The sequence below is a fragment of the Oncorhynchus clarkii genome, chromosome 4, assembly GCF_045791955.1.
Source record: "Oncorhynchus clarkii lewisi isolate Uvic-CL-2024 chromosome 4, UVic_Ocla_1.0, whole genome shotgun sequence".
NCBI classification, from domain to species: Eukaryota; Metazoa; Chordata; class Actinopteri; order Salmoniformes; family Salmonidae; genus Oncorhynchus; species Oncorhynchus clarkii.
The window spans coordinates 47217482-47240768 of NC_092150.1; the positions used below are offsets into that span (position 1 = coordinate 47217482).

Here is a 23287-nt window from a genome sequence, read left to right on the forward strand (position 1 = left end):
TAAACAAGGTCTAAAAACATGTTTGTGACACTAAACAAGGTCTAAAAACATGTTTGTGACACTAAACAAGGTCTAAAAACATGTTTGTGACACTAAACAAGGTCTAAAAACATGTTTATGGCACTAAACAAGGTCTAAAATCATGTTTGTGGCACTAAACAAGCTCTAAAATGATGTTTGTGGAGCTAAACAAGGTATAAAAACATGTTTGTGACACTAAACAAGGTCTAAAAACATGTTTGTGACACTAAACAAGGTCTAAAATGATGTTTGTGGAGCTAAACAAGGTCTAAAAACGTGTTTGTGACACTAAACAAGGTCTAAAATGATGTTTGTGGCACTAAACAAGGTCTAAAATGATGTTTGTGGCACTAAACAAGGTCTAAAATGATGTTTGTGACACTAAACAAGGTCTAAAAACATGTTTGTGACACTAAACAAGGTCTAAAAACATGTTTATGGCACTAAACAAGGTCTAAAATCATGTTTGTGACACTAAACAAGGTCTAAAAACATGTTTATGGCACTAAACAAGGTCTAAAAACATGTTTGTGACACTAAACAAGGTCTAAAATCATGTTTGTGGCACTAAACAAGGTCTAAAATCATGTTTATGGAGCTAAACAAGGTCTAAAATCATGTTTGTGGAGCTAAACAAGGTCTAAAAACATGTTTGACACTAAACAAGGTCTAAAATGATGTTTGTGGAGCTAAACAAGGTCTAAAAACATGTTTGTGACACTAAACAAGGTCTAAAATGATGTTTGTGGCACTAAACAAGGTCTAAAATGATGTTTGTGGAGCTAAACAAGGTCTAAAAACATGTTTGTGACACTAAACAAGGTCGAAAAACATGTTTATGGCACTAAACAAGGTCTAAAAACATGTTTGTGACACTAAACAAGGTCTAAAAACATGTTTGTGACACTAAACAAGGTCTAAAAACATGTTTGTGACACTAAACAAGGTCTAAAAACATGTTTATGGCACTAAACAAGGTCTAAAATCATGTTTGTGGCACTAAACAAGCTCTAAAATGATGTTTGTGGAGCTAAACAAGGTCTAAAAACATGTTTGTGACACTAAACAAGGTCTAAAAACATGTTTGTGACACTAAACAAGGTCTAAAATGATGTTTGTGGAGCTAAACAAGGTCTAAAAACGTGTTTGTGACACTAAACAAGGTCTAAAATCATGTTTGTGGCACTAAACAAGGTCTAAAATGATGTTTGTGGCACTAAACAAGGTCTAAAATGATGTTTGTGGCACTAAACAAGGTCTAAAATGATGTTTGTGACACTAAACAAGGTCTAAAAACATGTTTGTGACACTAAACAAGGTCTAAAAACATGTTTATGGCACTAAACAAGGTCTAAAATCATGTTTGTGACACTAAACAAGGTCTAAAAACATGTTTATGGCACTAAACAATGTCTAAAAACATGTTTATGGCACTAAACAAGGTCTAAAATGATGTTTGTGGAGCTAAACAAGGTCTAAAAACATGTTTGTGACACTAAACAAGGTCTAAAATCATGTTTGTGGCACTAAACAAGGGGCCTGTTGCACAAAAGTAGAATTAAGACATCCGGGATAAATGACTCAGCTGAGCTCAATGAAGCCAAAACATGTGCGTCCAGGCTTAATTGGTTGCACAAAGACCAAGCCAGGATGAGCAGACACGGATTCATTAAGCCAGGTGAAACCAATCCTGGATAGGTGCGCGCTCACGGCTCACTCAAATAGACCCCGCCACAGATCACAGATTAACTGATTTACCATGGCAACTAGAGCCGCGTACTTTTCCCCGTCGGAAGCACAAATCCTCATGGAGGCATACGAGGAGGTAAAAGATATAATTAAGAAGAAAGGCAACACCGCCACAGTGATAAAGCAAAGAGAAAAAGCGTGGCAAAGTATTGCAGACCGCCTGAATGCGTAAGTAGTGCACAATTACACACTCACCGCTCCGCTGAAACATCACAATTACAATTCAAATATTTAATTCACATCTCCAAAAATGCAGTTGTACTGTAATTATGAAACGGTTAATTTTTTTTATTGAAATGCACTGCAGATATGAGTGAAATTGTGTAAAGTAACTCCATCACACTGTATAAAGCTATGATAAAATGTTTGATATTTTTACTGAAAACAAGACAAAAATACCAAGTAATTTTTTGCAGTGTGACTCCATTAAGTGTGTGTGTGTGTGTGTGTGTGTGTGTGTGTAGATTAAACATGAACGGGCCAAAACGGACATGGCAGCAGGTCAAAATCAAATACAAGAACATTCTGCAGAATGGTATGGTCCATGACTAATATTTAACAAAGCACAAGCATATATTGTACCCAGAAGGTGCCTGCTCACACATTGTCTGTACTGTTTTAGCAGTGAAAAAGAATACCCACAGACAAGGCACGGGTGGTGGGTCACCAAAGGCTGACCTTACCCCAGCAGAGGACATGGCCTTGGAGCTAAATAAAGGCAGGCCCGTCTTAGAGGGGATCCCTGGGGGGAAAGAGACGAGCATAGGTTCCTCCCAAGATGCCACCCGCTTCATTCAAGGTATGTCCTTCCATCTCTACATGGGATACAACCACATTCATATTGAATCAATTTGGACTGTCTGACTTTGGTTTACCTATTGCCTTGCAGTGTCTGGCAGCACTGTGTTCCTGTTAGAGCCACCAGCACAAGCACCAGACGATGCTGATCCAGTGAGTACTCCATCAAAGGCATACTGTAGGCCTGGCATGTCTTGTCTACTAGCTTCAATATGAATCCGATTAAATGTGATAGGGTGAAGGCCCCAGTGCAGCAGCAACAGCACATGATGGAGACGATGATGAGGAGGAGACCATCTCTCTGGATTCCAGAAGGCATGAGGTATCATGTTAAGACTGTGAAAGTACTATTTACTCTACAATGGTGAGGAGTCCTCATCAAAATCAAAAAATCTAATTTATTTTACAGGACCCAGATGCTATACAGTGGGAAAACCAGCCTGGCAACATAGTGCGTATTAATAAAAGGACACCACATCCTGCCAAATTCCAGCTGCGCTAATTGTATTGTGTTCACAGAGCTCACAAGCTATCAGAAAGTTGTATGGCAACCACCTCCGGTGCCAAATAGAACTGGCAGACATAGACATTCAGTACAAGAAGAAAAAGATGGAAAATCTTGCACTGGAGTTCGAAATAAAAAAGAGGACAATTAGGAAACTGGACCTTGAAATAAAAAAACTTGAGAGGGAGGTGAGATATGCCTTCAATGTACACTGTATGCTAACTGTAACACAAATGTATTAATCATTATTTTTCTTTCCTCCCCCAGCTCCAAGAAGATGACACAGCTCAAAATAAAAATTAGGTATATTCTCGTAAAGTCAAGTGAGCCATGACATATGAGCTCTTATTGTGAGCACACAGGACGGTGGCATCTTTCTAAGGTTTTTTTTATTTTCCCAGCAATCAGTACAACCAAGTCATCGTTATAAGGCATCGCCCTCTTTTGCCCACCCCCCCCAGCACCAGGTGTGGCCACTAGCCTATATGAAGGCCCAAAATTGTGTGTTCCTTTCTGCTCTGACAATGGCATGCCCATTCGTGCGAGATGTGGTGGATGAAGAAGCACTTGTGCTGAGGAGAGCCTTCAGGTGAGAAAGGGTCTTCAGGGACCGGTTGGACCCACTGGCCTTCCCTGATGACCATCTATATGAAAGATACAGGTTTTCTGCAGATGGCATCAGGTATCTATGCAGACTACTGGGTCCCAGGATTAAGCACCGCACTGCACGGAGCCATGCACTGAGTGTGGAGCAAATGGTTTGTGTGGCCTTGCGCTTTTTTGCTAGTGGAGCCTTCCTGTACTCAGTGGGGGATGCAGAACAGCTGAACAAGGCCACAATTTGCCGCACAATAAGGAGTGTGTGTCTGGCTATCAAAGCATTAGCAGATGTCTTCATCTCCTTCCCTGGCCACAGAAGACTCTGTGACATCAAAGAGGAGTTCTATAGGATTGCAGGTAAGAGGATCTACAAATTACAGGACAACTGTTAACACATAGTAGGATACTCATTACTTTGTGTGACAGGTTTCCCCAATGTCATTGGTGCAGTGGACTGCACACACATAAGGATAAAAGCCCCCTCAGGTGCCCATGAGGCCGATTTTGTGAATAGGAAATCCTTTCACAGCATTAATGTTCAGGTGAACATAACTTTTTGATATTGTCCATTGACGAACACTCTGCATTGCCAGTGATGTGCATTGATTGGTGTAATATTCCTCATCTTATGATTTCAGATGGTCTGCAATGCTGACTGTGTGATCAGCAATGTTGTGGCAAAATGGCCTGGCTCAGTCCATGACTCCAGAATCTTTCGGGCCTCTGAAATCTATCAGTGCCTATCACAAGGTAAGCCAAACAACCCCTATTTATAACCATCATGGCTGTGTCAAGAATATCACTGTGTTTATGAGGTAGTAATGATGAGATTTTGTGTTGACAGGTGAATTCTCTGGTGTGTTGCTGGGAGACAGGGGGTATGGCTGCCAGCCTTTTCTCCTGACACCTTTCACAGACCCCCAGGAAGCACAGCAGGCCTACAACCATGCCCATGCCAGGACCAGGGCCAGAGTTGAAATGACCTTTGGCCTCCTGAAGGCACGCTTTCACTGCCTTCACAAATTAAGGGTCAGCCCTGTTAGGGCATGTGATATTACTGTGGCTTGTGCTGTCCTTCACAATGTGGCCTGCCTGAGGAAGGAGAGGGCCCCCAGAGTGCCACCAGCCATGGACTGGGACAATCCGGCAATCTTCCCTGATGACGACAGTGGTCGGCTGCTGAGGGACCAATATGTGTTGAATTATTTTAGTTAGTATGTGTGCTTTCAATTTTGGTTAAATATGTCCTGCGGTGGCAGAGGAATTTGGGTTTTTTTGGGTTCGTTTTTTGACGAATTTGGCCTCTTATGATGTTTGTGCGGTATACTGTGTGTAATACAAGGCTGCAGGGAGGCTACTGCATCCATTCATTTGTCTGTTCAGTTGATGTGTATGGATTTGTCCTGCATTTATTTTAGTGTGCAGACATGCAGGGTGTGTTATACACATTCAAAGGTCTGTATATGTATCATTTTGTATAATATGCTTAGATTCTGTGCTTTCCATCTTGTAGAGTCACTGTGACTTCAGTTTTGAAAGGAGCTGATGGTTTACCTGCTTTGTTTTGTCCTTATTCAATAAAGGAACATAATGTTACACATTGTGTTTTTATATTCATATGGAATGTGTATTTGTTTATATGACAGAGTACTAGGGCCACACTGAAGAAAAAGGATAAAGTCATAAATTTATGAGGCTGGTTCTTTCTGCAGAAAAGCTACATATTGTTTTTACAGTTTTGATACTTTGATACTATGACAATGTGATACTTAATATTCTGGCACATCAGCATGTCTTTGTTTATGAAACCATACTGAAGTACAATTTCACGAAATGCCCCACATCTGTCATTTTAACAACTGTCCTCCTTTAAAACAACTGGTTACAATATTATGACTTGTGTTTTTTTCCCCTCTGTGGCCCTAATATTCTAGCATTTTATATATAGCCTTATAGTCTATGGGAAACTGTAAATTATCTAATGATAGCAACATCATCTAAAAATCATTTTTTATCCAAAATCATTGAAATTAATGATCACAAACGTTTAAATAACAGTGGGTCTAGTTATATGTGATAACAATGTATAGTGAGCAGTGAAATAACTATTGGTTTCCATTTGTGGTGACTGCTGACTGACATTAGGGATGAGATTAAATAGATCCTGGAATTTAGCCTGGTCTGGAGCAGGCTAGCTCCACAGAATAAATCTCCATGGTAATTTATACCATAACATATCCTCCTGCCCCCTATCCATCTTTAGTGCAACCGGATTACGGATCAATTGAGCCAGGATCACCAAGATATCCTGGCTTAATCCCTTATCCTAGTTTTGTGCAACAGGCCCAAGGTCTAAAATCATGTTTGTGGAGCTAAACAAGGTCTAAAAACATGTTTGTGACACTAAACAAGGTCTAAAAACATGTTTATGGCACTAAACAAGGTCTAAAAACATGTTTGTGACACTAAACAAGGTCTAAAATCATGTTTGTGGCACTAAACAAGGTCTAAAATCATGTTTATGGAGCTAAACAAGGTCTAAAATCATGTTTGTGGAGCTAAACAAGGTCTAAAAACATGTTTGTGACACTAAACAAGGTCTAAAAACATGTTTATGGCACTAAACAAGGTCTAAAATCATGTTTGTGGCACTAAACAAGCTCTAAAATGATGTTTGCGGCACTAAACAAGGTCTAAAAACATGTTTGTGACACTAAACAAGGTCTAAAAACATGTTTGTGACACTAAACAAGGTCTAAAAACATGTTTGTGACACTAAACAAGGTCTAAAAACATGTTTATGGCACTAAACAAGGTCTAAAAACATGTTTATGGCACTAAACAAGGTCTAAAATGATGTTTGTGGAGCTAAACAAGGTCTAAAAACGTGTTTGTGACACTAAACAAGATCTAAAATCATGTTTGTGGCACTAAACAAGGTCTAAAATGATGTTTGTGGCACTAAACAAGGTCTAAAATGATGTTTGTGACACTAAACAAGGTCTAAAAACATGTTTGTGACACTAAACAAGGTCTAAAAACATGTTTATGGCACTAAACAAGGTCTAAAATCATGTTTGTGACACTAAACAAGGTCTAAAAACATGTTTATGGCACTGAACAATGTCTAAAAACATGTTTATGGCACTAAACAAGGTCTAAAATGATGTTTGTGGAGCTAAACAAGGTCTAAAAACATGTTTCTGACACTAAACAAGGTCTAAAATCATGTTTGTGGCACTAAACAAGGTCTAAAATCATGTTTGTGGAGCTAAACAAGGTCTAAAAACATGTTTGTGACACTAAACAAGGTCTAAAAACATGTTTGTGACACTAAACAAGGTCTAAAAACATGTTTATGGCACTAAACAAGGTCTAAAAACATGTTTGTGACACTAAACAAGGTCTAAAATGATGTTTGTGGAGCTAAACAAGGTCTAAAATCATGTTTGTGGCACTAAAAAAGGTCTAAAATCATGTTTGTGGCACTAAACAAGGTCTAAAATCATGTTTGTGGCACTAAACAAGGTCTAAAATGATGTTTGTGGCACTAAACAAGGTCTAAAATGATGTTTGTGACACTAAACAAGGTCTAAAAACATGTTTGTGACACTAAACAAGGTCTAAAAACATGTTTATGGCACTAAACAAGGTCTAAAATCATGTTTGTGACACTAAACAAGGTCTAAAAACATGTTTATGGCACTAAACAATGTCTAAAAACATGTTTATGGCACTAAACAAGGTCTAAAATGATGTTTGTGGAGCTAAACAAGGTCTAAAAACATGTTTGTGACACTAAACAAGGTCTAAAATCATGTTTGTGGCACTAAACAAGGTCTAAAATCATGTTTGTGGAGCTAAACAAGGTCTAAAAACATGTTTGTGACACTAAACAAGGTCTAAAAACATGTTTGTGACACTAAACAAGGTCTAAAAACATGTTTATGGCACTAAACAAGGTCTAAAAACATGTTTTTGACACTAAACAAGGTCTAAAATGATGTTTGTGGAGCTAAACAAGGTCTAAAATCAAGTTTGTGGCACTAAAAAAGATCTAAAATCATGTTTGTGGCACTAAACAAGGTCTAAAATCATGTTTGTGGCACTAAACAAGGTCTAAAATGATGTTTGTGGAGCTAAACAAGGTCTAAAAACATGTTTATGGCACTAAACAAGGTCTAAAATGATGTTTGTGGAGCTAAACAAGGTCTAAAAACATGTTTGTGACACTAAACAAGGTCTAAAATCATGTTTGTGGCACTAAACAAGGTCTAAAATCATGTTTGTGGCACTAAACAAGGTCTAAAATGATGTTTGTGGAGCTAAACAAGATCTAAAAATATGTTTATGGCACTAAACAAGGTCTAAAAACATGTTTGTGACACTAAACAAGGTCTAAAATCATGTTTGTGGCACTAAACAAGGTCTAAAATCATGTTTATGGAGCTAAACAAGGTCTAAAATCATGTTTGTGGAGCTAAACAAGGTCTAAAAACATGTTTGTGACACTAAACAAGGTCTAAAAACATGTTTATGGCACTAAACAAGGTCTAAAATCATGTTTGTGGCACTAAACAAGCTCTAAAATGATGTTTGCGGCACTAAACAAGGTCTAAAAACATGTTTGTGACACTAAACAAGGTCTAAAAACATGTTTGTGACACTAAACAAGGTCTAAAAACATGTTTGTGACACTAAACAAGGTCTAAAAACATGTTTATGGCACTAAACAAGGTCTAAAATCATGTTTGTGGCACTAAACAAGCTCTAAAATGATGTTTGTGGAGCTAAACAAGGTCTAAAATGATGTTTGCGGCACTAAACAAGGTCTAAAAACATGTTTGTGACACTAAACACGGTCTAAAAACATGTTTGTGACACTAAACAAGGTCTAAAAACATGTTTGTGACACTAAACAAGGTCTAAAAACATGTTTATGGCACTAAACAAGGTCTAAAATCATGTTTGTGCCACTAAACAAGCTCTAAAATGATGTTTGTGGAGCTAAACAAGGTCTAAAAACGTGTTTGTGACACTAAACAAGGTCTAAAATCATGTTTGTGGCACTAAACAAGGTCTAAAATGATGTTTGTGGCACTAAACAAGGTCTAAAATGATGTTTGTGACACTAAACAAGGTCTAAAAACATGTTTGTGACACTAAACAAGGTCTAAAAACATGTTTATGGCACTAAACAAGGTCTAAAATCATGTTTGTGACACTAAACAAGGTCTAAAAACATGTTTATGGCACTAAACAATGTCTAAAAACATGTTTATGGCACTAAACAAGGTCTAAAAACATGTTTGTGACACTAAACAAGGTCTAAAATGATGTTTGTGGAGCTAAACAAGGTCTAAAATCATGTTTGTGGCACTAAAAAAGGTCTAAAATCATGTTTGTGGCACTAAACAAGGTCTAAAATCATGTTTGTGGCACTAAACAAGGTCTAAAATGATGTTTGTGGAGCTAAACAAGGTCTAAAAACATGTTTGTGACACTAAACAAGGTCTAAAAACATGTTTATGGCACTAAACAAGGTCTAAAATCATGTTTGTGACACTAAACAAGGTCTAAAAACATGTTTATGGCACTAAACAATGTCTAAAAACATGTTTATGGCACTAAACAAGGTCTAAAAACATGTTTGTGACACTAAACAAGGTCTAAAATGATGTTTGTGGAGCTAAACAAGGTCTAAAATCATGTTTGTGGCACTAAAAAAGGTCTAAAATCATGTTTGTGGCACTAAACAAGGTCTAAAATCATGTTTGTGGCACTAAACAAGGTCTAAAATGATGTTTGTGGAGCTAAACAAGGTCTAAAAACATGTTTGTGACACTAAACAAGGTCTAAAATCATGTTTGTGGCACTAAACAAGGTCTAAAATCATGTTTGTGGCACTAAACAAGGTCTAAAATGATGTTTGTGGAGCTAAACAAGGTCTAAAAATATGTTTATGGCACTAAACAAGGTCTAAAAACATGTTTGTGACACTAAACAAGGTCTAAAATCATGTTTGTGGCACTAAACAAGGTCTAAAATGATGTTTGTGGAGCTAAACAAGGTCTAAAAATATGTTTATGGCACTAAACAAGGTCTAAAAACATGTTTGTGACACTAAACAAGGTCTAAAATCATGTTTGTGGCACTAAACAAGGTCTAAAATCATGTTTATGGAGCTAAACAAGGTCTAAAATCATGTTTGTGGAGCTAAACAAGGTCTAAAAACATGTTTATGGCACTAAACAAGGTCTAAAATCATGTTTGTGGCACTAAACAAGCTCTAAAATGATGTTTGCGGCACTAAACAAGGTCTAAAAACATGTTTGTGACACTAAACAAGGTCTAAAAACATGTTTGTGACACTAAACAAGGTCTAAAAACATGTTTGTGACACTAAACAAGGTCTAAAAACATGTTTATGGCACTAAACAAGGTCTAAAATCATGTTTGTGGCACTAAACAAGCTCTAAAATGATGTTTGTGGAGCTAAACAAGGTCTAAAAACATGTTTGTGACACTAAACAAGGTCTAAAAACATGTTTGTGACACTAAACAAGGTCTAAAAACATGTTTATGGCACTAAACAAGGTCTAAAATGATGTTTGTGGAGCTAAACAAGGTCTAAAAACGTGTTTGTGACACTAAACAAGGTCTAAAATCATGTTTGTGGCACTAAACAAGGTCTAAAATGATGTTTGTGGCACTAAACAAGGTCTAAAATGATGTTTGTGACACTAAACAAGGTCTAAAAACATGTTTGTGACACTAAACAAGGTCTAAAAACATGTTTATGGCACTAAACAAGCTCTAAAATGATGTTTGTGGAGCTAAACAAGGTCTAAAAACATGTTTGTGGAGCTAAACAAGGTCTAAAAACATGTTTGTGACACTAAAGAAGGTCTAAAAACATGTTTATGGCACTAAACAAGGTCTAAAATGATGTTTGTGGAGCTAAACAAGGTCTAAAAACATGTTTATAGCACTAAACAAGGTCTAAAATCATGTTTGTGGCACTAAACAAGGTCTAAAATGATGTTTGTGGCACTAAACAAGGTCTAAAATGATGTTTGTGACACTAAACAAGGTCTAAAAACATGTTTGTGACACTAAACAAGGTCTAAAAACATGTTTATGGCACTAAACAAGGTCTAAAATCATGTTTGTGACACTAAACAAGGTCTAAAAACATGTTTGTGGCACTAAACAATGTCTAAAAACATGTTTATGGCACTAAACAAGGTCTAAAAACATGTTTGTGACACTAAACAAGGTCTAAAAACATGTTTATGGCACTAAACAAGGTCTAAAATCATGTTTGTGGCACTAAACAAGCTCTAAAATGATGTTTGTGGAGCTAAACAAGGTCTAAAATGATGTTTGCGGCACTAAACAAGGTCTAAAAACATGTTTGTGACACTAAACACGGTCTAAAAACATGTTTGTGACACTAAACAAGGTCTAAAAACATGTTTGTGACACTAAACAAGGTCTAAAAACATGTTTATGGCACTAAACAAGGTCTAAAATCATGTTTGTGGCACTAAACAAGCTCTAAAATGATGTTTGTGGAGCTAAACAAGGTCTAAAAACGTGTTTGTGACACTAAACAAGGTCTAAAATCATGTTTGTGGCACTAAACAAGGTCTAAAATGATGTTTGTGGCACTAAACAAGGTCTAAAATGATGTTTGTGACACTAAACAAGGTCTAAAAACATGTTTGTGACACTAAACAAGGTCTAAAAACATGTTTATGGCACTAAACAAGGTCTAAAATCATGTTTGTGACACTAAACAAGGTCTAAAAACATGTTTATGGCACTAAACAATGTCTAAAAACATGTTTATGGCACTAAACAAGGTCTAAAAACATGTTTGTGACACTAAACAAGGTCTAAAATGATGTTTGTGGAGCTAAACAAGGTCTAAAATCATGTTTGTGGCACTAAAAAAGGTCTAAAATCATGTTTGTGACACTAAACAAGGTCTAAAAACATGTTTGTGACACTAAAAAAGGTCTAAAAACATGTTTATGGCACTAAACAATGTCTAAAAACATGTTTATGGCACTAAACAAGGTCTAAAAACATGTTTGTGACACTAAACAAGGTCTAAAATGATGTTTGTGGAGCTAAACAAGGTCTAAAATCATGTTTGTGGCACTAAAAAAGGTCTAAAATCATGTTTGTGGCACTAAACAAGGTCTAAAATCATGTTTGTGGCACTAAACAAGGTCTAAAATGATGTTTGTGGAGCTAAACAAGGTCTAAAAATATGTTTATGGCACTAAACAAGGTCTAAAAACATGTTTGTGACACTAAACAAGGTCTAAAATCATGTTTGTGGCACTAAACAAGGTCTAAAATCATGTTTATGGAGCTAAACAAGGTCTAAAATCATGTTTGTGGAGCTAAACAAGGTCTAAAAACATGTTTGTGACACTAAACAAGGTCTAAAAACATGTTTATGGCACTAAACAAGGTCTAAAATCATGTTTGTGGCACTAAACAAGCTCTTAAATGATGTTTGCGGCACTAAACAAGGTCTAAAAACATGTTTGTGACACTAAACAAGGTCTAAAAACATGTTTGTGACACTAAACAAGGTCTAAAAACATGTTTGTGACACTAAACAAGGTCTAAAAACATGTTTATGGCACTAAACAAGGTCTAAAATCATGTTTGTGACACTAAACAAGGTCTAAAAACATGTTTATGGCACTAAACAATGTCTAAAAACATGTTTATGGCACTAAACAAGGTCTAAAAACATGTTTGTGACACTAAACAAGGTCTAAAATGATGTTTGTGGAGCTAAACAAGGTCTAAAATGATGTTTGCGGCACTAAACAAGGTCTAAAAACATGTTTGTGACACTAAACACGGTCTAAAAACATGTTTGTGACACTAAACAAGGTCTAAAAACATGTTTGTGACACTAAACAAGGTCTAAAAACATGTTTATGGCACTAAACAAGGTCTAAAATCATGTTTGTGGCACTAAACAAGCTCTAAAATGATGTTTGTGGAGCTAAACAAGGTCTAAAAACGTGTTTGTGACACTAAACAAGGTCTAAAATCATGTTTGTGGCACTAAACAAGGTCTAAAATGATGTTTGTGGCACTAAACAAGGTCTAAAATGATGTTTGTGACACTAAACAAGGTCTAAAAACATGTTTGTGACACTAAACAAGGTCTAAAAACATGTTTATGGCACTAAACAAGGTCTAAAATCATGTTTGTGACACTAAACAAGGTCTAAAAACATGTTTATGGCACTAAACAATGTCTAAAAACATGTTTATGGCACTAAACAAGGTCTAAAAACATGTTTGTGACACTAAACAAGGTCTAAAATGATGTTTGTGGAGCTAAACAAGGTCTAAAATCATGTTTGTGGCACTAAAAAAGGTCTAAAATCATGTTTGTGGCACTAAACAAGGTCTAAAATCATGTTTGTGGCACTAAACAAGGTCTAAAATGATGTTTGTGGAGCTAAACAAGGTCTAAAAACATGTTTATGGCACTAAACAAGGTCTAAAATGATGTTTGTGGAGCTAAACAAGGTCTAAAAACATGTTTGTGACACTAAACAAGGTCTAAAATCATGTTTGTGGCACTAAACAAGGTCTAAAATCATGTTTGTGGCACTAAACAAGGTCTAAAATCATGTTTATGGAGCTAAACAAGGTCTAAAATCATGTTTGTGGAGCTAAACAAGGTCTAAAAACATGTTTGTGACACTAAACAAGGTCTAAAAACATGTTTATGGCACTAAACAAGGTCTAAAATCATGTTTGTGGCACTAAACAAGCTCTAAAATGATGTTTGCGGCACTAAACAAGGTCTAAAAACATGTTTGTGACACTAAACAAGGTCTAAAAACATGTTTGTGACACTAAACAAGGTCTAAAAACATGTTTGTGACACTAAACAAGGTCTAAAAACATGTTTATGGCACTAAACAAGGTCTAAAATCATGTTTGTGGCACTAAACAAGCTCTAAAATGATGTTTGTGGAGCTAAACAAGGTCTAAAATCATGTTTGTGGCACTAAAAAAGGTCTAAAATCATGTTTGTGGCACTAAACAAGGTCTAAAATCATGTTTGTGGCACTAAACAAGGTCTAAAATGATGTTTGTGGAGCTAAACAAGGTCTAAAAACATGTTTATGGCACTAAACAAGGTCTAAAATGATGTTTGTGGAGCTAAACAAGGTCTAAAAACATGTTTATGGCACTAAACAATGTCTAAAAACATGTTTATGGCACTAAACAAGGTCTAAAAACATGTTTGTGACACTAAACAAGGTCTAAAATGATGTTTGTGGAGCTAAACAAGGTCTAAAATCATGTTTGTGGCACTAAAAAAGGTCTAAAATCATGTTTGTGGCACTAAACAAGGTCTAAAAACATGTTTGTGACACTAAACAAGGTCTAAAATCATGTTTGTGGCACTAAACAAGGTCTAAAATCATGTTTATGGAGCTAAACAAGGTCTAAAATCATGTTTGTGGAGCTAAACAAGGTCTAAAAACATGTTTGTGACACTAAACAAGGTCTAAAAACATGTTTATGGCACTAAACAAGGTCTAAAAACATGTTTATGGCACTAAACAAGGTCTAAAATGATGTTTGTGGAGCTAAACAAGGTCTAAAAACATGTTTGTGACACTAAACAAGGTCTAAAATCATGTTTGTGGCACTAAACAAGGTCTAAAATCATGTTTGTGGCACTAAACAAGGTCTAAAATCATGTTTATGGAGCTAAACAAGGTCTAAAATCATGTTTGTGGAGCTAAACAAGGTCTAAAAACATGTTTGTGACACTAAACAAGGTCTAAAAACATGTTTATGGCACTAAACAAGGTCTAAAATCATGTTTGTGGCACTAAACAAGCTCTAAAATGATGTTTGCGGCACTAAACAAGGTCTAAAAACATGTTTGTGACACTAAACAAGGTCTAAAAACATGTTTGTGACACTAAACAAGGTCTAAAAACATGTTTGTGACACTAAACAAGGTCTAAAAACATGTTTATGGCACTAAACAAGGTCTAAAATCATGTTTGTGGCACTAAACAAGCTCTAAAATGATGTTTGTGGAGCTAAACAAGGTCTAAAATCATGTTTGTGGCACTAAAAAAGGTCTAAAATCATGTTTGTGGCACTAAACAAGGTCTAAAATCATGTTTGTGGCACTAAACAAGGTCTAAAATGATGTTTGTGGAGCTAAACAAGGTCTAAAAACATGTTTATGGCACTAAACAAGGTCTAAAATGATGTTTGTGGAGCTAAACAAGGTCTAAAAACATGTTTATGGCACTAAACAATGTCTAAAAACATGTTTATGGCACTAAACAAGGTCTAAAAACATGTTTGTGACACTAAACAAGGTCTAAAATGATGTTTGTGGAGCTAAACAAGGTCTAAAATCATGTTTGTGGCACTAAAAAAGGTCTAAAATCATGTTTGTGGCACTAAACAAGGTCTAAAAACATGTTTGTGACACTAAACAAGGTCTAAAATCATGTTTGTGGCACTAAACAAGGTCTAAAATCATGTTTATGGAGCTAAACAAGGTCTAAAATCATGTTTGTGGAGCTAAACAAGGTCTAAAAACATGTTTGTGACACTAAACAAGGTCTAAAAACATGTTTATGGCACTAAACAAGGTCTAAAATCATGTTTGTGGCACTAAACAAGCTCTAAAATGATGTTTGCGGCACTAAACAAGGTCTAAAAACATGTTTGTGACACTAAACAAGGTCTAAAAACATGTTTGTGACACTAAACAAGGTCTAAAAACATGTTTGTGACACTAAACAAGGTCTAAAAACATGTTTATGGCACTAAACAAGGTCTAAAATCATGTTTGTGGCACTAAACAAGCTCTAAAATGATGTTTGTGGAGCTAAACAAGGTCTAAAATCATGTTTGTGGCACTAAAAAAGGTCTAAAATCATGTTTGTGGCACTAAACAAGGTCTAAAATCATGTTTGTGGCACTAAACAAGGTCTAAAATGATGTTTGTGGAGCTAAACAAGGTCTAAAAACATGTTTATGGCACTAAACAAGGTCTAAAATGATGTTTGTGGAGCTAAACAAGGTCTAAAAACATGTTTGTGACACTAAACAAGGTCTAAAATCATGTTTGTGGCACTAAACAAGGTCTAAAATCATGTTTGTGGCACTAAACAAGGTCTAAAATGATGTTTGTGGAGCTAAACAAGGTCTAAAAATATGTTTATGGCACTAAACAAGGTCTAAAAACATGTTTGTGACACTAAACAAGGTCTAAAAACATGTTTATGGCACTAAACAAGGTCTAAAATCATGTTTGTGGCACTAAACAAGCTCTAAAATGATGTTTGTGGAGCTAAACAAGGTCTAAAATCATGTTTGTGGCACTAAAAAAGGTCTAAAATCATGTTTGTGGCACTAAACAAGGTCTAAAATCATGTTTGTGGCACTAAACAAGGTCTAAAATGATGTTTGTGGAGCTAAACAAGGTCTAAAAACATGTTTATGGCACTAAACAAGGTCTAAAATGATGTTTGTGGAGCTAAACAAGGTCTAAAAACATGTTTATGGCACTAAACAATGTCTAAAAACATGTTTATGGCACTAAACAAGGTCTAAAAACATGTTTGTGACACTAAACAAGGTCTAAAATGATGTTTGTGGAGCTAAACAAGGTCTAAAATCATGTTTGTGGCACTAAAAAAGGTCTAAAATCATGTTTGTGGCACTAAACAAGGTCTAAAATCATGTTTGTGACACTAAACAAGGTCTAAAATCATGTTTGTGGCACTAAACAAGGTCTAAAATCATGTTTGTGGCACTAAACAAGGTCTAAAATGATGTTTGTGGAGCTAAACAAGGTCTAAAAATATGTTTATGGCACTAAACAAGGTCTAAAAACATGTTTGTGACACTAAACAAGGTCTAAAATCATGTTTATGGAGCTAAACAAGGTCTAAAATCATGTTTGTGGAGCTAAACAAGGTCTAAAAACATGTTTGTGACACTAAACAAGGTCTAAAAACATGTTTATGGCACTAAACAAGGTCTAAAATCATGTTTGTGGCACTAAACAAGCTCTAAAATGATGTTTGCGGCACTAAACAAGGTCTAAAAACATGTTTGTGACACTAAACAAGGTCTAAAAACATGTTTGTGACACTAAACAAGGTCTAAAAACATGTTTGTGACACTAAACAAGGTCTAAAAACATGTTTATGGCACTAAACAAGGTCTAAAATCATGTTTGTGGCACTAAACAAGCTCTAAAATGATGTTTGTGGAGCTAAACAAGGTCTAAAATCATGTTTGTGGCACTAAAAAAGGTCTAAAATCATGTTTGTGGCACTAAACAAGGTCTAAAATCATGTTTGTGGCACTAAACAAGGTCTAAAATGATGTTTGTGGAGCTAAACAAGGTCTAAAAACATGTTTATGGCACTAAACAAGGTCTAAAATGATGTTTGTGGAGCTAAACAAGGTCTAAAAACATGTTTGTGACACTAAACAAGGTCTAAAATCATGTTTGTGGCACTAAACAAGGTCTAAAATCATGTTTGTGGCACTAAACAAGGTCTAAAATGATGTTTGTGGAGCTAAACAAGGTCTAAAAACATGTTTGTGACACTAAACAAGGTCTAAAAACATGTTTATGGCACTAAACAAGGTCTAAAATCATGTTTGTGGCACTAAACAAGCTCTAAAATGATGTTTGCGGCACTAAACAAGGTCTAAAAACATGTTTGTGACACTAAACAAGGTCTAAAAACATGTTTGTGACACTAAACAAGGTCTAAAAACATGTTTGTGACACTAAACAAGGTCTAAAAACATGTTTATGGCACTAAACAAGGTCTAAAATCATGTTTGTGGCACTAAACAAGCTCTAAAATGATGTTTGTGGAGCTAAACAAGGTCTAAAAACATGTTTGTGACACTAAACAAGGTCTAAAAACATGTTTGTGACACTAAACAAGGTCTAAAAACATGTTCATGGCACTAAACAAGGTCTAAAATGATGTTTGTGGAGCTAAACAAGGTCTAAAAACGTGTTTGTGACACTAAACAAGGTCTAAAATCATGTTTGTGGCACTAAACAAGGTCTAAAATGATGTTTGTGGCACTAAACAAGGTCTAAAATCATGTTTGTGGCACTAAACAAGGTCTAAAAACATGTTTATGGCACTAAACAAGGTCTAAAATCATGTTTGTGGCACTAAACAAGCTCTAAAATGATGTTTGCGGCACTAAACAAGGTCTAAAAACATGTTTGTGACACTAAACAAGGTCTAAAAACATGTTTGTGACACTAAACAAGGTCTAAAAACATGTTTGTGACACTAAACAAGGTCTAAAAACATGTTTATGGCACTAAACAAGGTCTAAAATCATGTTTGTGGCACTAAACAAGCTCTAAAATGATGTTTGTGGAGCTAAACAAGGTCTAAAATCATGTTTGTGGCACTAAAAAAGGTCTAAAATCATGTTTGTGGCACTAAACAAGGTCTAAAATCATGTTTGTGGCACTAAACAAGGTCTAAAATGATGTTTGTGGAGCTAAACAAGGTCTAAAAACATGTTTATGGCACTAAACAAGGTCTAAAATGATGTTTGTGGAGCTAAACAAGGTCTAAAAACATGTTTGTGACACTAAACAAGGTCTAAAATCATGTTTGTGGCACTAAACAAGGTCTAAAATCATGTTTGTGGCACTAAACAAGGTCTAAAATGATGTTTGTGGAGCTAAACAAGGTCTAAAAATATGTTTATGGCACTAAACAAGGTCTAAAAACATGTTTGTGACACTAAACAAGGTCTAAAATCATGTTTGTGGCACTAAACAAGGTCTAAAATCATGTTTATGGAGCTAAACAAGGTCTAAAATCATGTTTGTGGAGCTAAACAAGGTCTAAAAACATGTTTGTGACACTAAACAAGGTCTAAAAACATGTTTATGGCACTAAACAAGGTCTAAAATCATGTTTGTGGCACTAAACAAGCTCTAAAATGATGTTTGCGGCACTAAACAAGGTCTAAAAACATGTTTGTGACACTAAACAAGGTCTAAAAACATGTTTGTGACACTAAACAAGGTCTAAAAACATGTTTGTGACACTAAACAAGGTCTAAAAACATGTTTATGGCACTAAACAAGGTCTAAAATCATGTTTGTGGCACTAAACAAGCTCTAAAATGATGTTTGTGGAGCTAAACAAGGTCTAAAAACATGTTTGTGACACTAAACAAGGTCTAAAAACATGTTTGTGACACTAAACAAGGTCTAAAAACATGTTCATGGCACTAAACAAGGTCTAAAATGATGTTTGTGGAGCTAAACAAGGTCTAAAAACGTGTTTGTGACACTAAACAAGGTCTAAAATCATGTTTGTGGCACTAAACAAGGTCTAAAATGATGTTTGTGGCACTAAACAAGGTCTAAAATCATGTTTGTGGCACTAAACAAGGTCTAAAAACATGTTTATGGCACTAAACAAGGTCTAAAATCATGTTTGTGGCACTAAACAAGCTCTAAAATGATGTTTGCGGCACTAAACAAGGTCTAAAAACATGTTTGTGACACTAAACAAGGTCTAAAAACATGTTTGTGACACTAAACAAGGTCTAAAAACATGTTTGTGACACTAAACAAGGTCTAAAAACATGTTTATGGCACTAAACAAGGTCTAAAATCATGTTTGTGGCACTAAACAAGCTCTAAAATGATGTTTGTGGAGCTAAACAAGGTCTAAAATCATGTTTGTGGCACTAAAAAAGGTCTAAAATCATGTTTGTGGCACTAAACAAGGTCTAAAATCATGTTTGTGGCACTAAACAAGGTCTAAAATGATGTTTGTGGAGCTAAACAAGGTCTAAAAACATGTTTATGGCACTAAACAAGGTCTAAAATGATGTTTGTGGAGCTAAACAAGGTCTAAAAACATGTTTGTGACACTAAACAAGGTCTAAAATCATGTTTGTGGCACTAAACAAGGTCTAAAATCATGTTTGTGGCACTAAACAAGGTCTAAAATGATGTTTGTGGAGCTAAACAAGGTCTAAAAATATGTTTATGGCACTAAACAAGGTCTAAAAACATGTTTGTGACACTAAACAAGGTCTAAAATCATGTTTGTGGCACTAAACAAGGTCTAAAATCATGTTTATGGAGCTAAACAAGGTCTAAAATCATGTTTGTGGAGCTAAACAAGGTCTAAAAACATGTTTGTGACACTAAACAAGGTCTAAAAACATGTTTATGGCACTAAACAAGGTCTAAAATCATGTTTGTGGCACTAAACAAGCTCTAAAATGATGTTTGCGGCACTAAACAAGGTCTAAAAACATGTTTGTGACACTAAACAAGGTCTAAAAACATGTTTGTGACACTAAACAAGGTCTAAAAACATGTTTGTGACACTAAACAAGGTCTAAAAACATGTTTATGGCACTAAACAAGGTCTAAAATCATGTTTGTGGCACTAAACAAGCTCTAAAATGATGTTTGTGGAGCTAAACAAGGTCTAAAAACATGTTTGTGACACTAAACAAGGTCTAAAAACATGTTTGTGACACTAAACAAGGTCTAAAAACATGTTCATGGCACTAAACAAGGTCTAAAATGATGTTTGTGGAGCTAAACAAGGTCTAAAAACGTGTTTGTGACACTAAACAAGGTCTAAAATCATGTTTGTGGCACTAAACAAGGTCTAAAATGATGTTTGTGGCACTAAACAAGGTCTAAAATGATGTGTGTGACACTAAACAAGGTCTAAAAACATGTTTGTGACACTAAACAAGGTCTAAAAACATGTTTATGGCACTAAACAAGGTCTAAAATCATGTTTGTGACACTAAACAAGGTCTAAAAACATGTTTATGGCACTAAACAATGTCTAAAAACATGTTTATGGCACTAAACAAGGTCTAAAATGATGTTTGTGGAGCTAAACAAGGTCTAAAAACATGTTTGTGACACTAAACAAGGTCTAAAATCATGTTTGTGGCACTAAACAAGGTCTAAAATCATGTTTGTGGAGCTAAACAAGGTCTAAAAACATGTTTGTGACACTAAACAAGGTCTAAAAACATGTTTGTGACACTAAACAAGGTCTAAAAACATGTTTATGGCACTAAACAAGGTCTAAAAACATGTTTGTGACACTAAACAAGGTCTAAAATGATGTTTGTGGAGCTAAACAAGGTCTAAAATCATGTTTGTGGCACTAAAAAAGGTCTAAAATCATGTTTGTGGCACTAAACAAGGTCTAAAATCATGTTTGTGGCACTAAACAAGGTCTAAAATGATGTTTGTGGAGCTAAACAAGGTCTAAAAATATGTTTATGGCACTAAACAAGGTCTAAAAACATGTTTGTGACACGAAACAAGGTCTAAAAACATGTTTATGGCACTAAACAAGGTCTAAAATCATGTTTGTGGCACTAAACAAGCTCTAAAATGATGTTTGCGGCACTAAACAAGGTCTAAAAACATGTTTGTGACACTAAACAAGGTCTAAAAACATGTTTGTGACACTAAACAAGGTCTAAAAACATGTTTATGGCACTAAACAAGGTCTAAAATCATGTTTGTGGCACTAAACAAGCTCTAAAATGATGTTTGTGGAGCTAAACAAGGTCTAAAAACATGTTTGTGACACTAAACAAGGTCTAAAAACATGTTTGTGACACTAAACAAGGTCTAAAAACATGTTTGTGACACTAAACAAGGTCTAAAAACATGTTTATGGCACTAAACAAGGTCTAAAATGATGTTTGTGGAGCTAAACAAGGTCTAAAAACATGCTTGTGACACTAAACAAGGTCTAAAATCATGTTTGTGGCACTAAACAAGGTCTAAAATGATGTTTGTGGCACTAAACAAGGTCTAAAATGATGTTTGTGGAGCTAAACAAGGTCTAAAATCATGTTTGTGACACTAAACAAGGTCTAAAAACATGTTTATGGCACTAAACAATGTCTAAAAACATGTTTATGGCACTAAACAAGGTCTAAAATGATGTCTGTGGAGCTAAACAAGGTCTAAAAACATGTTTGTGACACTAAACAAGGTCTAAAATCATGTTTGTGGCACTAAACAAGCTCTAAAATGATGTTTGTGGCACTAAACAAGGTCTAAAAACATGTTTGTGACACTAAACAAGGTCTAAAAACATGTTTGTGACACTAAACAAGGTCTAAAAACATGTTTGTGACACTAAACAAGGTCTAAAATCATGTTTGTGGCACTAAACAAGGTCTAAAATCATGTTTGTGGCACTAAACAAGGTCTAAAATGATGTTTGTGGAGCTAAACAAGGTCTAAAAATATGTTTATGGCACTAAACAAGGTCTAAAAACATGTTTGTGACACTAAACAAGGTCTAAAATCATGTTTGTGGCACTAAACAAGGTCTAAAATCATGTTTATGGAGCTAAACAAGGTCTAAAATCATGTTTGTGGAGCTAAACAAGGTCTAAAAACATGTTTGTGACACTAAACAAGGTCTAAAAACATGTTTATGGCACTAAACAAGGTCTAAAATCATGTTTGTGGCACTAAACAAGGTCTAAAAACATGTTTGTGACACTAAACAAGGTCTAAAAACATGTTTATGGCACTAAACAAGGTCTAAAATCATGTTTGTGGCACTAAACAAGCTCTAAAATGATGTTTGTGGCACTAAACAAGGTCTAAAAACATGTTTGTGACACTAAACAAGGTCTAAAAACATGTTTGTGACACTAAACAAGGTCTAAAATGATGTTTGTGGCACTAAACAAGGTCTAAAATGATGTGTGTGACACTAAACAAGGTCTAAAAACATGTTTGTGACACTAAACAAGGTCTAAAAACATGTTTATGGCACTAAACAAGGTCTAAAATCATGTTTGTGACACTAAACAAGGTCTAAAAACATGTTTATGGCACTAAACAATGTCTAAAAACATGTTTATGGCACTAAAAAAGGTCTAAAATGATGTTTGTGGAGCTAAACAAGGTCTAAAAACATGTTTGTGACACTAAACAAGGTCTAAAATCATGTTTGTGGCACTAAACAAGGTCTAAAATCATGTTTGTGGAGCTAAACAAGGTCTAAAAACATGTTTGTGACACTAAACAAGGTCTAAAAACATGTTTGTGACACTAAACAAGGTCTAAAAACATGTTTATGGCACTAAACAAGGTCTAAAAACATGTTTGTGACACTAAACAAGGTCTAAAATTATGTTTGTGGAGCTAAACAAGGTCTAAAATCATGTTTGTGGCACTAAAAAAGGTCTAAAATCATGTTTGTGGCACTAAACAAGGTCTAAAATCATGTTTGTGGCACTAAACAAGGTCTAAAATGATGTTTGTGGAGCTAAACAAGGTCTAAAAATATGTTTATGGCACTAAACAAGGTCTAAAAACATGTTTGTGACACGAAACAAGGTCTAAAAACATGTTTATGGCACTAAACAAGGTCTAAAATCATGTTTGTGGCACTAAACAAGCTCTAAAATGATGTTTGCGGCACTAAACAAGGTCTAAAAACATGTTTGTGACACTAAACAAGGTCTAAAAACATGTTTGTGACACTAAAC

At 35.4% G+C, this 23287-nt stretch overlaps 1 protein-coding gene across 1 annotated transcript in view; it reads left to right on the forward strand.

The window, feature by feature from the left end:
• LOC139406902 (uncharacterized) overlaps nucleotides 1–5267 on the forward strand; it is a 624715-nt gene extending 619448 nt beyond the window's left edge. The window contains exons 2-10 of the mRNA XM_071150042.1: nucleotides 1526–1938; nucleotides 2235–2305; nucleotides 2393–2569; nucleotides 2660–2721; nucleotides 2804–2890; nucleotides 2978–3261; nucleotides 3341–4030; nucleotides 4312–4423; nucleotides 4518–5267. Of these exons, the coding sequence (XP_071006143.1) occupies nucleotides 1781–1938; nucleotides 2235–2305; nucleotides 2393–2569; nucleotides 2660–2721; nucleotides 2804–2890; nucleotides 2978–3070 (648 nt within the window). The 5' untranslated portion in view covers nucleotides 1526–1780 and the 3' untranslated portion in view covers nucleotides 3071–3261; nucleotides 3341–4030; nucleotides 4312–4423; nucleotides 4518–5267. The remainder of the gene's footprint in view (nucleotides 1–1525; nucleotides 1939–2234; nucleotides 2306–2392; nucleotides 2570–2659; nucleotides 2722–2803; nucleotides 2891–2977; nucleotides 3262–3340; nucleotides 4031–4311; nucleotides 4424–4517) is intronic.
• The last annotated feature ends 18020 nt before the right edge of the window (nucleotides 5268–23287 follow it).